This window comes from Vombatus ursinus, unplaced genomic scaffold (genome assembly GCF_900497805.2).
Source record: "Vombatus ursinus unplaced genomic scaffold, bare-nosed wombat genome assembly UNPS02014812.1, whole genome shotgun sequence".
Taxonomy (NCBI): Eukaryota; Metazoa; Chordata; class Mammalia; order Diprotodontia; family Vombatidae; genus Vombatus; species Vombatus ursinus.
The window spans coordinates 46,047,312-46,060,912 of NW_020954590.1; the positions used below are offsets into that span (position 1 = coordinate 46,047,312).

Sequence of the window (13,601 nt, forward strand, 5' to 3'; positions counted from 1 at the left end):
GAAGGGCAGCCAGTGGCATTCAAAGGTGGTAGGGGTAGGAGTGGGGAAAATGGGGAAAAGTAAGAAAAGTTAAGACTCATTACAAGAACTATGCTTTGAAGTATAAGGATAAAGTAAGAATAACATAGGATTCCTCCAATACTTCAAGGAGCCATGATTTCATTTAGGTACTCCCTTTGCCACTGCAGATTGCAACTCCTTCATGCCTTAGGAAGTGTCTCTGTGCATTGCAGTGGCCAAAAAGATTTATTATGTGATGGTCAATTTTCTAATGAAAAGTTTGTCCAAATTTAATTAGGTAGGTTCTCAGATAATAGACACCTAGTCCAGCACAGTTCCCAGACTTGATTCAATGAGCATTTATTAAGTACCAACTGTATGCCAGACTTGATGGCTTGTTCAGACCTACCAAATCTCGTACTTCATTAGCATAGCATTCAAAAACCTAGGGCCACCTCCAGGCCACAACTGAGGCATTGAAGTAGAGCTTTAGTTGAGAAATATAGGATTAATTTGAGGACATAACTTCACATGACACGTAGTATTTCATCTAGTACTTTTCATCTTGCTTTTTTTATTAGATTACTAATACTATCTTTTGTTTTTACATCACATGAATTTTTGAATATGTCCTCCCTCATCCCTTACCCTATGAACCATTCCTTGTAATCAATAATAAAAAAGAAAGGGGAAAAAAAACTAACCAACACATTAACCAACTATAACAGGGTATGCAGAGTTCCACATCTGTAGTTCTCCACCTCTGTAATGAAGTGAGTGAAGTACGCTTTCTCATCTATTCTTTGGGGCCAACTTTGGACATTTTAATCATGCAATTTTCAAATTTGTTTTTGTTTTTTTTCCACTTATGTTGTTTCTATTATTCTCAAAAAGCTCTATTTTATTGTTTTTGTTTTTGCCTTTCTTGATATGCTCAGTGCTTAACACAGTGCCTTGTACATGGTAGGTGTTTAATAAATGCTTGTTGACTTGTTGACTAACTGCCTTCCAGCGTATAGATATACATGGAACATTTCATTAGGGTGTACATTCAGGAAATTTTGTTATTTTAAGAAAGTGAACATTTATAGAAATGCAATCATAAAGTCCATTATTTTTATTGCTCAAACAAAGAAAATGGAATTTAACTAAACTCAATTTTTAAAAATAACCAAACTTTACCTTAAAAATACAAACTTTTAAAATGAGAAATAAAACATTCATTTTTTGAGAGATTAGTGTGTGCCTAGGTACACCTATACAACCTACATGCACACCTGTGCACTGATGCTTAGGTCAGGGTTGGTAATAAAAAATATTTTCATACAAGAACTACAATCCTAAAGAAATTCCAAAAATCTCAGACGAATCAGGACTGAGTGTCAATGGCTGCTGGGTGATGCTATCCACTCCCCCAAATCCTGTCCCCAGCCCAAGATTGTAGCTCTCAGGGTATTCCTATAGAGAACAAGCTTGGGAAATGTCTCCTCAAAGGGATTGTAAACTTCTGGAGTTTGTACAGTGTTTTCTCCAATTTCAATTCAATTCCACAAACATTCGCTAACATTTTCTATACTATTTCATCCCCTTTTGGGAGCTATTTCTTTATGGTAATTGCAGTCATGGAGAAGTAATAGCAAAGGAACAGGGGCAGGAATGAGCATGGCAGGTTTGGGGGACGCTCACATCTTACTACTCAAGGTGTCCCAAGATAGCTATGAGGCTGGTCTGACAGGAGCAAACGGTTTGTCTATCTTAGGGAATGGTGGAAAAGGTTGGATGCCAAAGGTGAAGCCAGGACTTCAAGTCATAAGATTATAGGATTTAGAACTGGAAAAGACCTTAGAAGTCATCTAATCTAACTCCCTCCCTCTTTTTATAGATGAGAAAACTAAGGTTAAAAGAGATTACCTGTACCAACAAAAGGAGTGTGAACTGGCTCTGACAGGCAATAAATAAGGAGGTATTTTAGGTCCTTGAGTGGGGTTAATGAAAATAGGACTTTGGGGGAAATGATGTTAAAAGTGTATAGAATGAATTGGCATATTTAGGAATCTGTAGGTAGGAAGACCAGTTAGGAATCTGGTGCTGTTGCTGTTGTGTTGTTTAATCATTTAGTCGTGTCCAACTCTTTGTGACCCTATTTGGGATCTTCATGGCAAAGAAATGGGAATGGTCTGTCATTTTCTTCTCCAGCTTATTTTATATATGAGGAAACTGAGGCCAACAGGGTTAAGTGACTTGACCAGGGTCACACGGCTAGTAAGTGTCTAAGCCTGGATTTGAACTCAGGAAGGTGAGTCCTCTTGATTACCGGCCTAGCACTCTATTCACTGTCAGCTTTATTCACAAGTCAGCTCTTAGGGATCTATTACAGTCATTTAAATCTGTGAGAACTCTAGTGGGTAGCAACAGTCTATGTGGGTGCTCTCTCCTTCACTGCCATACGCCTTCACATGCTAATGAAGATAAAACCTTAGGACCACAGGCTTCCTTTATTAACTCTTTTCTTTGGCAAGTACATCTTTCTTTTACCTTAACAATGGGGGGGGCACTCCATCACATACTGATATCAGTAGCTAATTACTTTCAAATTTGATGTAAGAATGTAAGAGTTCTGAAAAACCCCAGGGATGGTCATTGCTATTTTTTTTGTAATTATTGATATCTTTTGTGTTTATACCACCTCCAAATATATCTCTATGTCCTTTCCTTACTTCCCTTCCCAGAGAGCCATATCTCAATACAAAGAATAAAAGAAAAAAGTCAGGCCAGCAAAATTATCCAAAACATCAACAGAACAGGACAGTATATGTAATAGTCCACATCCATAGTCCCCCATCTTTATGAAGAAGAGAGAGAGGTGCATCTTCTCAAGTCTTCATCAGGCCAGACTTAAATGTTACACTTACACAGAGTTCAGTTTTTCTTCCTTTTTTCTTTTCTTCCTTCCTTCCTTCCTTCCTTCCTACTTTCCTTCCTTCCTTCCTTTCTTTCTTCCGTCTTTCTTTCTTTCTTTCTTTTCTTTCTTTCTTTCTTTTTTTCCTATTCTTTCAATTTATATTCAGTCAGTCAACAAGCATTTATTAAGTGCTTACTATGTGCTAGGCACTATGCTAAGCACTGGTGATACAAAGAAATATGCATAAATAACTATTAGGAATAAAATACATACAGAGTAGATGAAAATTAATCTGTGAGGGGAAGGTATGAGATTGTAGTAAATATGTATGTGGATATTATCTTTCTGATTCTGTTTACTTTGTATCAGTTTACATAAGACTTTCTGAACTTCTCTATAGTCTTCATATTTATTATTTCCTTTAAAAATTATTTTTTCAATTATTAAGCATTCCTTTTTTCTCTCCCATATCGTTTCAACCATTGAAAAGAAAAAAGAGAAGGAAGGAAGGAAAGAAGGAAGAAAAAAAGGAAGGAAGGAAGGAGGGAAGAAGAGAGGAAAGGAAGGAAAGAAGGAAGGGAGAAAGGGACTCCTGTAATGCACAAAGATAGTTAAGCAAAACATATTCCCACATTGGTCATGTTCAAAAGCATATTACTCATTCTGCGTATTAGTCCATCATCTCTCTGTCATGAGATGTATATCATTCTTCATCAGTACTCTAGAACCATGGTTGATTATTTAGTTGATCAGAGTTCTTAGGTCTTTCAAACTTGTTTGTTTTTATAATATTGATGTCACAATTTAAATAATTCTTTTGATTCTGCTCATTTCATTCTATATCAGTTCACACAAGTCTTTCCACATCTCTTTGAAACTATCTTTTCCCTCATTTCTTATAGCACAGTGGTATTTTGTTACATTCATATGATAAAATTAAAAAAAAAAAGAAAATGACAAATGTTGGAGGGACTATGGGAAAACAGGCACATTGATGCACTGTTAGTGAAGCTGTGAATACATCCAACTATTCCAAGCAATTTGGAATTATACACAAAAAACTTACAAAACAGTGAACAGCCTCTGATGCAGCCTTATCTCTGTCAGACCTCTACTCCAAAGACACCAAAGAGGAAAAAGTTCTACGTGTACAAAAATATGTTTATTGTTTCTAATGGCATAGTAATAGTCGTGAAAGCATATTTCATTAGAGTATACACCAAGAGAATTTTTAAAAAGGTATTTATAGGCTATTCAATCATAAAGGATGTTATTTTTAATCATTAAACTAAAAAAACCCCAGTAAAACTAAACAATTAAAAAAATTAACAACTACATTTTATTTTAGAATAAAAACAAAAATGAGGCAAAATATTAATTTTTTGGAGATGAATTATCAGTGGGCACACCTGACATACTTGTTGACACACCCATGGGCACAGCAATATTTCATTTCTTCTTTTTTACAAAAGCAACCTAGTAACAATCTGTTACTAATTTGCTACTTAGTTTGTTCTTTCAGATGACTCAACTTGGGCTTCTGATAAGCTTTGGCCACATCTACTCTATTTTCTCTCTCTGATTTTATAACTTTCCTATGACTAAGCATAGCTGAGCTCATGATGGAGATCAGAATGTTCTTTTATCTATCAGGATAGAAAAGACACTTGATAATACCAACATCTGTGGGGAATACATCATGGCTAGAGCACTAGTCTTTGGGGGAATACAACAGAATTAGAAGAGATGATCCCTAATTTTAAGGATTCTTATAATTTATCAAGGGAGATAAAATACAGAGGAATAGCTCTTGAGTATGTTTACTTAGCACTGTCCAAATGTCAGCTCATCTTCCTGAGCCCTGAGTCTAAAAACATCTCCAACGAACACTCTTGATCTATTGACTTTTCTGAAGAAAAATGTTTTTGTACCTGATCGATAGAGATTGTTCTTCTTCCTTCCCTCTTTCCCTCACTCCCAACATTTTGGTTCATAAATGCCTAGAGACATCTAGGGACATCTAGAGAATATTCAGCTCCTGTATCACAGATAAAATTGGAATAAAGCACACAGCAGTAGCAACAAGTCACAGGAGAAGACTCTAGACTAGCTGGCTGGTGACTAGATTAACATAAGATGTCCTGGAGGTGATGATCTAGGATGTTATCCATATAGGGCATAGGTGCTTAAGGTCACAGGGTAGCCATACTGCATTCTGGTGAGCAAGTGATAGGGCGCATTTAAGACTGAAGAGATGATAGTGAATCTTTTAGAACACACTGTATGTAGACTTACTGTTGTATTGCATTTTAGGAATTGCATATGGATGTATTTTATAATAATTATTAATAATAATAGAGAACATGTATATAGTGCTATGAGGTTTATAAAGTGCTTCATTTACACACTATCTCTGATTTGCACAACAAATCTAAAATAAGTACTATTATTACCTCCATTTTACAAATGATAAGGAAACTGAAGCCCAGAGAGACTTGCCCAGGATCCCACAACTAATAAGTGTCAGACGTGGGATTTGAACCCATATTTCTCTTAACTTCAAGTTCAATTGTTTTTGTCATACACTAGACTACACTTTTTTTTTTAATGGAAAGGAAACTGCGCATTCTCCAGGTTATCCAACACATACTCCCTTTGCAGACTTCACTCCCTAGGAGGAATGGGAGGTGAAAAGGTAGGGGGAAGGAGAAAGAGTCCTCTAGATGAACTCTCATATTTCACTTCTCTGTATAGTGTTTTGATCACAGACCCTTCTTTAAGGATCAGGACAAAGCTTGACCATATTTGCATATCTTCCTTACAAAACATGTCGTTGTGGTTTTCAGTCATGTCCAACTTTTCGTGACTCTCTTTGGGATTTTCTTGGCAAAGATACTAGAGTGATTTGCCATTTCCTTCTCCAGCTCATTTTATAGATAAGGAAACTGAGGCAGAGAAGTGACTTGCCCAAGGTCACAGAATTAGTAAATATTTGAGGTTGGATTTGAACTCTAGTCTTCCTGACTCCAGGCAAAGCACTCTATCCACTGCACCACCTAGCTGCCAAATATTTACCTGAACTTTTAATAGGTACATAGAATAATAACTTTTGTTTCTTTGCCATTACTAGAAGATCACAAATCCGGTAACTACATATCTACTATGCTTTGACTAGACTCTTGAACTGATTTAAATTGAGATTTTTCCAGAAAGGGCTATTTATATCTTAAAAACAGGGTTCTTCCATTGCCAAACTTTAAATGGATCTAAAGCACTTTTTGACCTAAAAGTCCTATGTAAATGCTAACATCCAAGCTTCCTACAATATTCTCTTAATTTGCTCAGCTTCTCTGTCTGTACCTCCCCATTATAATCCCAATCCCCAAAAGGTACAAGGAAGCAGCATACTTTTTATAATCTATGCTTGCTCAGCTCATCCATTCACACTAAGATATAAGTGATTCATAACAATATAAAGTGTTTCCCAGGGATATCAAAGGCTTAAAATGAAGGTAAGAAACTCTAAGGTGTAGAATTTTAGACCTCAGCTATCAACTAGGGGCCAGAGTTTTCAAGGTATAGGGATGTTCTGAACTCACATCTTATTTATTGTTATCCATTTTTCCTATGAATCAAACTGACACTACTTATAATATTCCAAACCCAAATCTTACTGAATTTTAGTATTTGCAAAACCTGGGCATAGTGAAAAAGGGAGAGGGAGGGAAAGGGTAATCCTTGAGCCTTTCAGGTACCTTTTATTACTGATAAAAGTATAAATAATAGCAATTCTTTTAATTTATACAGCACTTTTCATCCAACAGTCTCTAGGTCATTCAACATTCTTTTAGTCCAATGAAGTGAACTAGGATTAAAGTAAAAATCACTCATTAAATCTCCTACGTTCATTCTGAAACTTAAGCCAGGAAAGAATCTTTCCATAGAATCATTAATTGAAACTTGCTTTAAGTAGGACATTCTTAATGATTCATTTCAGTTCAATTCAATTCAACAGATAATTATAAACCATCTATACTTAGTACTGTGTTAGATGCTAGGGGAGGGGTGGGGATTAGAGAAAAAGAGTAAGGGAATATTTTGTTGTTGTTCAATCATTTTTCAGTGGTATCCGACTCTTCTTGATCTCATTTGGGTTTTCTTGGCAAAAATACAGGAGTAGCTTGCATTTTCCTTCTCCAGCTTATTTTATAGATGAGAAACTGAGGGAAATAGAGTCAAGTGACTTACTCAGGGTCACTGCTTATAAGTGCCTGAGGCCAGATCTGAACTCATGAACATGAGTCTTCCTGATTCCAGGCCTAGTGCTCTATGCATTGCACTACCTAGTTGCCCAAGGGAATATAAGGAAGTATAAAGCACAGCCCTGTCCCTAAAATAAATCTCAGCATGAGGATATAGATACTAATACACACACACACACACACACACACACACACACACACACTCATAGAGAACTTCCCTAAGGTTATTTTATAATTGTTGTGAAAGAGTATGTCAGTAGAGCACAAGCTTTGGTAAGTCCTACCAAAGGAGAAAGGCTTCAAGTAGACCCGTAACAAGTATGCCATGACCAGGGCTTTACTTTAATTTACTTTAAAGAGCACCAACATCCAAGAACGTTCTCTCTCCATGCACCATCCCTCTACCTTCCTCACAGTCTTCCATGCTTGGATTCTGGGAGAGATGGGCCACCCACTAATGTATCCCTAACTTGACTGTCCTCTGTGCTATCTCTGCCTCCCCAACTGAATCTGTCCCAGTTGTTGTTGTTCAGTTGTTCAGTCGTGTCCATCTCTGCATGACCCTATGGACCATATCAGCCCAATACTGTCTGTGGGATTTTCTCGGCAAAGATACTGGAGTAGTTTGCCATTTCCTTTTTCAATGGATTAAGGCAAATGGGTTAAGCGACTTGTTCAGGGTCACGCAGCCACTAAGTGTCTAGGACCGGATTTGACTTCGGGTCTTCCTGACTCCAAGCGTAGGGCTGTTACCTGCTGAGCCACCTAGCTGCCTCTAAATCTGGCTCAGATGTTAATAATAACAGCTATATATATATATAATAACAGCTTTATATAGTACTTACTGTGTGCCAGGCACCGTGCTAAGTAAATACTTTACAATTATTATCTTATTTAAGCCTCACAACTCTGGGAAGTAGGTACTATTATTATTCCCATTTAACAGTTGAGGAAACTGAAGCAAACAGAGGTTAAGTGACTTGCCCAGGGTCACACAGCTAGTAAGTGTCTGAGGCCAAATTTGACTTCAGGTCTTTCTGTCTCCAGGCCCAACAATCTATCCACAGAGCCACCTAGCTGCACGTAGGTATTAGGATTCTTAGTTATTTCTCTGGCTTTAAGGATGCTGTAATCCCAGCAATGGATTTTATGATTGTCACCCAAGGGCTGGCGTAGCTAAGTATGGTGGAATAGGCTCATTCTAACAAGTCTGGCCTTGAGGTACTAAATTTTTCCAGCCACAGCAACTTATAAAACCATCCATTAAAAGACAAAGGATCTTATGATCCATGCCAATGGACAGAGTACCAGTAATTGTGACATTATGAAGTAATGAAGTGACTTACAGAATCCCAGAGGCATAATAGTGATCTTTTTAGTTAAGAAGTCGAGTCAAAAAGTATTCATTAAGTACCTACTGACGGGCACTGTGCTACTGGAACAAAGTCAAGAATGCTGCCTGTCAGGACCCTGTTTGCCTCCAGTCCAGCTCTCTATGTTTCTCTGTCTCTGTCTCTGTGTGTCTCTCTCTGTCTCTCTCTGACATTTCAGAGGATCGGAGGATCACAAGTTTAGAGTTATCAGGAACCTAAGAGCTCATCAAATCCAACCTCTTCATTTTACAGGTGTGATGAAAATAGGCCTAGAGAGTGTAAGAAATCCTCTTGGGGTAACACAGTTACTGTCTGAAGCAGGATTCTGACTCAGGTCTTTGTAACTCCAAATCTAGTATTCTATCCACTCCTTCCAGATCCCCATTCCAATTTTACATGAGCAATAAATAGCACATGGTAAAGCCGTGTGGCACAGTCAACCTGGGCCTCAAATCTCAATTGAGATCTTCCATTTTCTGAAGGATTTTTGTTTCTCTGAATGCAGTGTGTGGCAGATACAGAGAACTGGCAGAGAGTGAACACGGAGATCCCTGTCAAGTCTCCTCGTTTTGCCCTGTTTGATTTGGCTGAAGGGAAATCCTACCGTTTCCGAGTTCGATGCTCTAACTCAGCAGGAATTGGTGAGCCGTCAGAGGCAACTGATGTTACTGTGGTTGGGGACAAACTTGGTAAGTACATAGCCAAGTATACATTTTATGACAACTTTGAACTAGCATTTGATTTTTAAAAAAAAAATTTTTATTTATTTCATTAAATATTTCCAAATTACATATAAATTTTTTTTAAGATTCATTTTTAAAAATTTTGAGTTTAGATCATTGATTTCAAGAATCATTTGAGAAAATGTTTCTAATTCACCAGAGGTAATAACTTTCACATATTTCTCATGAAATGGAATCCAAAATGATGCCTATCACTACACCAGACAAGTATTTCATTGTTTTGGCTTCTGAAATATAGACTTGATTTCAAACAATAGATAAGCTATTTTTCCTTCTTCTCAGATATTCCCAAAGCCCCTGGCCGAATCATTCCCAGCAGGAATACCGATACTTCGGTGGTTGTTACTTGGGAAGAATCAAAAGATGCTAAAGAGTTGGTTGGGTACTACATTGAGTCAAGCGTTGTTGGATCTAATCATTGGGAACCCTGCAACAATAACCCTGTGAAAGGCTCACGGTAACAGAAGAAAGGGTGTGGGGTGCTAGCAGATGCTAGTGATCATGCAGTAGAGTTCTACCACTAAGCAAAAATGGGGAAAATAAATAAAACAGTTAAACTTACTAGGCATTTACAAAAATCCAAAGGGAAGTAGAAAAGATATTTAAAATATCATGAATTATTTATAAATGGACTATGGCTCCTTGAAATGTTATAAACAATGCTTTTTTTTTTTACCCACAATGTCAGGTGCCTGACGACTCAATCAAAATTATCTTTCTGTCTCTCTGTCTCTCTTTCTCTTCTAATCTGCCTCTTAAATTCTATTTCTTTATGCAATAACCAATATATGTCTTTGGAACATTTGGTGCCAAATAACATAAATTATGCAGGATTACATGTACAATTTGAACAGAAAAGGAAAGTAGTAATATTTTTAAGATTCTAAACATCAATGTAATTAAAACTAGTGGGATAACATCTACTGGGATGGCATCACTTAGCTTTTTCTTAGTTGCTGTGCTGTGTAAATATTTTTATTATTATTATTATATTATTATTATTATTATTATTATGACTTCTAGAGGCAGTTGGTATAGTGGAAAGAGAACAGCAATTTGTAGTCAGAAGACAGCTTGTTCAAATCCTGCCTCTGACACTTTCTAGCTGTGTGACCCAGAGCAAGTCATTTAACCGCTCTGAGCCTCAGTTTACCCATATGTAGAATGAGGATGATAATACCTGAGGGACCTATTCACAGTACTATTCTGAGAATCATATGAGAAAATGTTTACAATAGACTATCATCAGCTATTATTATTGCATCTGTTTTACCAATGAACGATGCTTTCAGTTTCCCAGAGGAAACCAACAGAATTGTAGGTTCAGGGCTACATTGAGATAGGCTTGAGAAACGTTTCATTTCCTCAGAGGGTCTACTTCTCAGAGGGCCAGCTTTGAGCAATGAAGGTGCCATCAGGGATGGATAGGTTAGTTCTTTTTTCAGATCACTAGGCACTAGAGAATAGAAATAAATTGGGTTAGAAGACAGAGTTGTTAACTAACACTTTTGCAGTGAATTCACTTTAGCCTGGATCAAAGGCACTATTTCCTCCTTATGTTTTTTTAATTCTCTTCTCCCAAACTTCGCTGCATCTGTGCAGAACCTTTTCAGCTGCATTCTATTCCTGGTCAGATTTTGACACATTGGCCTCTCAAGGGCTAGATTATAGGTTCTTGTAATAAATATTTTACAACTCTAATATTCTTAATAGTAATGATCATTAGCAGACAGCTGTTATTTCCTCAGCTTTGACAGCCCTTACCGATGGGATAGAATATTATAGTGATTCATAGAATAACTATTTCTAGCCTAATGGAGTGGAAATGTGATAAGTATGAAGCTGCCCAAGGACTTTGTAGCTCATTACTGACGCCTTTATCTGAATGTCACAGAAAGTGATAGTATGAAGTCAAAGTTACAATTCTGAAATCCATTTTTTGGTCATCTTATTTTCAGTTCTTGGTAGAGCCTCCCTGGTTATTCTACCTTAGTTGAGACAATGTCAGCACAAGAGATGTTCCTTTAAAGTAGAACTTGTCATTTTGGAATTCATTTTCTAAAATCATATTTTCAAGTCTTAGTGTAACTTCCCTGTTTATTGGACTTCACATGAGATGCCTGGTGACAATAGATACTATACCTCAGTGTTATGAACAAACAGCTGATATCTTCTGTTGGTTTCCCTGTTTTTGAATGGGTCAGGATAGTAATAATAATAATAACAACTAACATTTCTATAATACATACTATGTGCCAGGCACTGTTGTGATCCTTAGAACAACCCCCAGCTTAAGGGCTATTGTTATCGCCATTTTACAAATAAGGAAAGAGAGGCAAATAGAGATTAAATGATTTGCCCAGGGTCACATGGCTAGTTAAGTGTCTAAGGGCAGATTTTGAACTCAGGTCTTCTTGACTCTGGACCCAATGCTCTATTCACTGTGCCACCTAGTGCCTCCATTTTCTCCCTATCTCAAATGCAAACATAACTTAGTTTAAAAAAGCACTTTGCCCAAGATCAGAAGCATTAAGCTAGATTAGGAACCCATCTAATTCAGCTTTTTCTCCATCAGTTTCTTAGGGGAAAAGGGAAAAAAATCTCTCTTTTTTGTTGCTTCTTCTTTTAGGTTTACCTGCCATGGACTTCTTAATGGTCAGAATTATATATTCCGAGTCAGAGCTATGAATGCAGCTGGACTTAGTGAATACTCACAGGATTCAGAAGCAATTGAAGTGAAAGCTGCTATTGGTAGGTCTTCTATCCATGTTTAAGTCAGTAGAAAAAATGAATTTCAGTATTTCTAATGAATAAAGTAAGGTGTTCTTTTCCCTTCCAGAAATGATGTTTAAAACTTGTTTTATAGCCTAATGGTACCATCTCTCAGAGGATCCTTTCCTCTAGGTGACTTCTAACACTTCATAGCTGTCATTAAGCAGACATTCCATCACTTATCCAGTTTCTGTGCACCTGTAGCCTTTTCATCTTGACAAGTCAAGCTTCCCCCAGATGTTTCTCATGAATCATTGTGTGAAACTCCATTCTAACTTCATGCTCATCCTGGGAACTGTGGAGATCCGGTCAGACTCCATGACATGGTATATCATCCATAATGCACATCATCTTGTTGCCTAAAAAAAAATCACTTCATCATCACAAGATCCTGGTCTGTTTCCATCCCTTATCCTACTACTATCATCATACATCCTGTTTCATGGTACTCATCTTACATACTGTTATCTCTACTAACTCCTCTAAAACTCCATGCATGTCATATAAAGCTGCTGGCTCATTCCTGTTTCATCTCCATCTGTATTTCTAGTCTAAAGCAACTAAAATACCTGTTTACTGACACTGACAGTATGCTTTCTTCATTCTAATCCTACTGGAATGTACCTCCAATCTATATATTTTTACAAAGGTAAAAGGAATATAAAATAGATGTTATGGTGCTATACCAAAATATTTATGCTTATTGGTTATTAATATATTAGTTAGTACGTAATTAATAACAGCTACATTTCTAAAGCATTTGAAGGTTTGAAAAATACTTTACATGTTGTCTCCTTTAACCTCATAAGGCCACACAGCTAGTAAGTGTCTCAGTCAGGATTTAAACACGGGTCTTTTTGACTCTAACTCCTGTGCTCTATCCACTATACCACCTAGCTAAGCATTAAATATTTGGAATATCATTTAATTATCATGGACAGCATGGTATAGTTTTTAAAGTTCTGGCCTCTGATGTTCTAGCATACTTGCTGTGTGACCCTGGGCTATTCATTGAATGTCTCAGCGCTATAGACAAATTTCAGAGGCTCGAAGTTGCAGAGGGAGTGCCAGCCATATTGGTAGAGAGAATTTCCTCTTCTGGGAGTTCCCTATGTCGGCGAAATGACAGGTTCGGTGCCTATCCCCTATTTAATATCCGTTACCTTCAGTGAGCTCCCAAGACTGCATTCTTTAGATCCCATTAAGGATGGGAGGTACACCCAAATGCTCTTCTTTGTTGATACATGTGAATTCTAACATCCATAAAACAGTTCTGCTTGTGTTCTGTCTATTATGTTCTTGCTGTTCATTTCTTCATCCTGTTGAATAATGGAGAAAGTTCAATGTTTTCTTGCGTGTAACGTATGAGACATGTTTCGCATATTTTAAAAAGCACTTTGGTTTTTGGAAAATCAAAATTGTTCATGTTCTGTCTGTGGTTCTCTCTGTTTTTCTTCATCTGCTTGGTTAATAGAGATGTTAGAATATTCTTTGGTGTACAGTGTGTGAGACATATGGCATTCATATCTCTTGCCAACCCAAATGTATT

At 37.1% G+C, this 13,601-nt stretch overlaps 1 protein-coding gene across 1 annotated transcript in view; it reads left to right on the top strand.

Moving 5' to 3' along the window:
- LOC114053942 (myomesin-1-like) overlaps positions 1-13,601 on the top strand; it is a 158,884-nt gene that overhangs the window by 87,945 nt on the left and 57,338 nt on the right. The window contains exons 15-17 of the mRNA XM_027877082.1: positions 9,043-9,226; positions 9,563-9,737; positions 11,910-12,031. Coding sequence (XP_027732883.1) covers positions 9,043-9,226; positions 9,563-9,737; positions 11,910-12,031 — 481 coding nt within the window. The remainder of the gene's footprint in view (positions 1-9,042; positions 9,227-9,562; positions 9,738-11,909; positions 12,032-13,601) is intronic.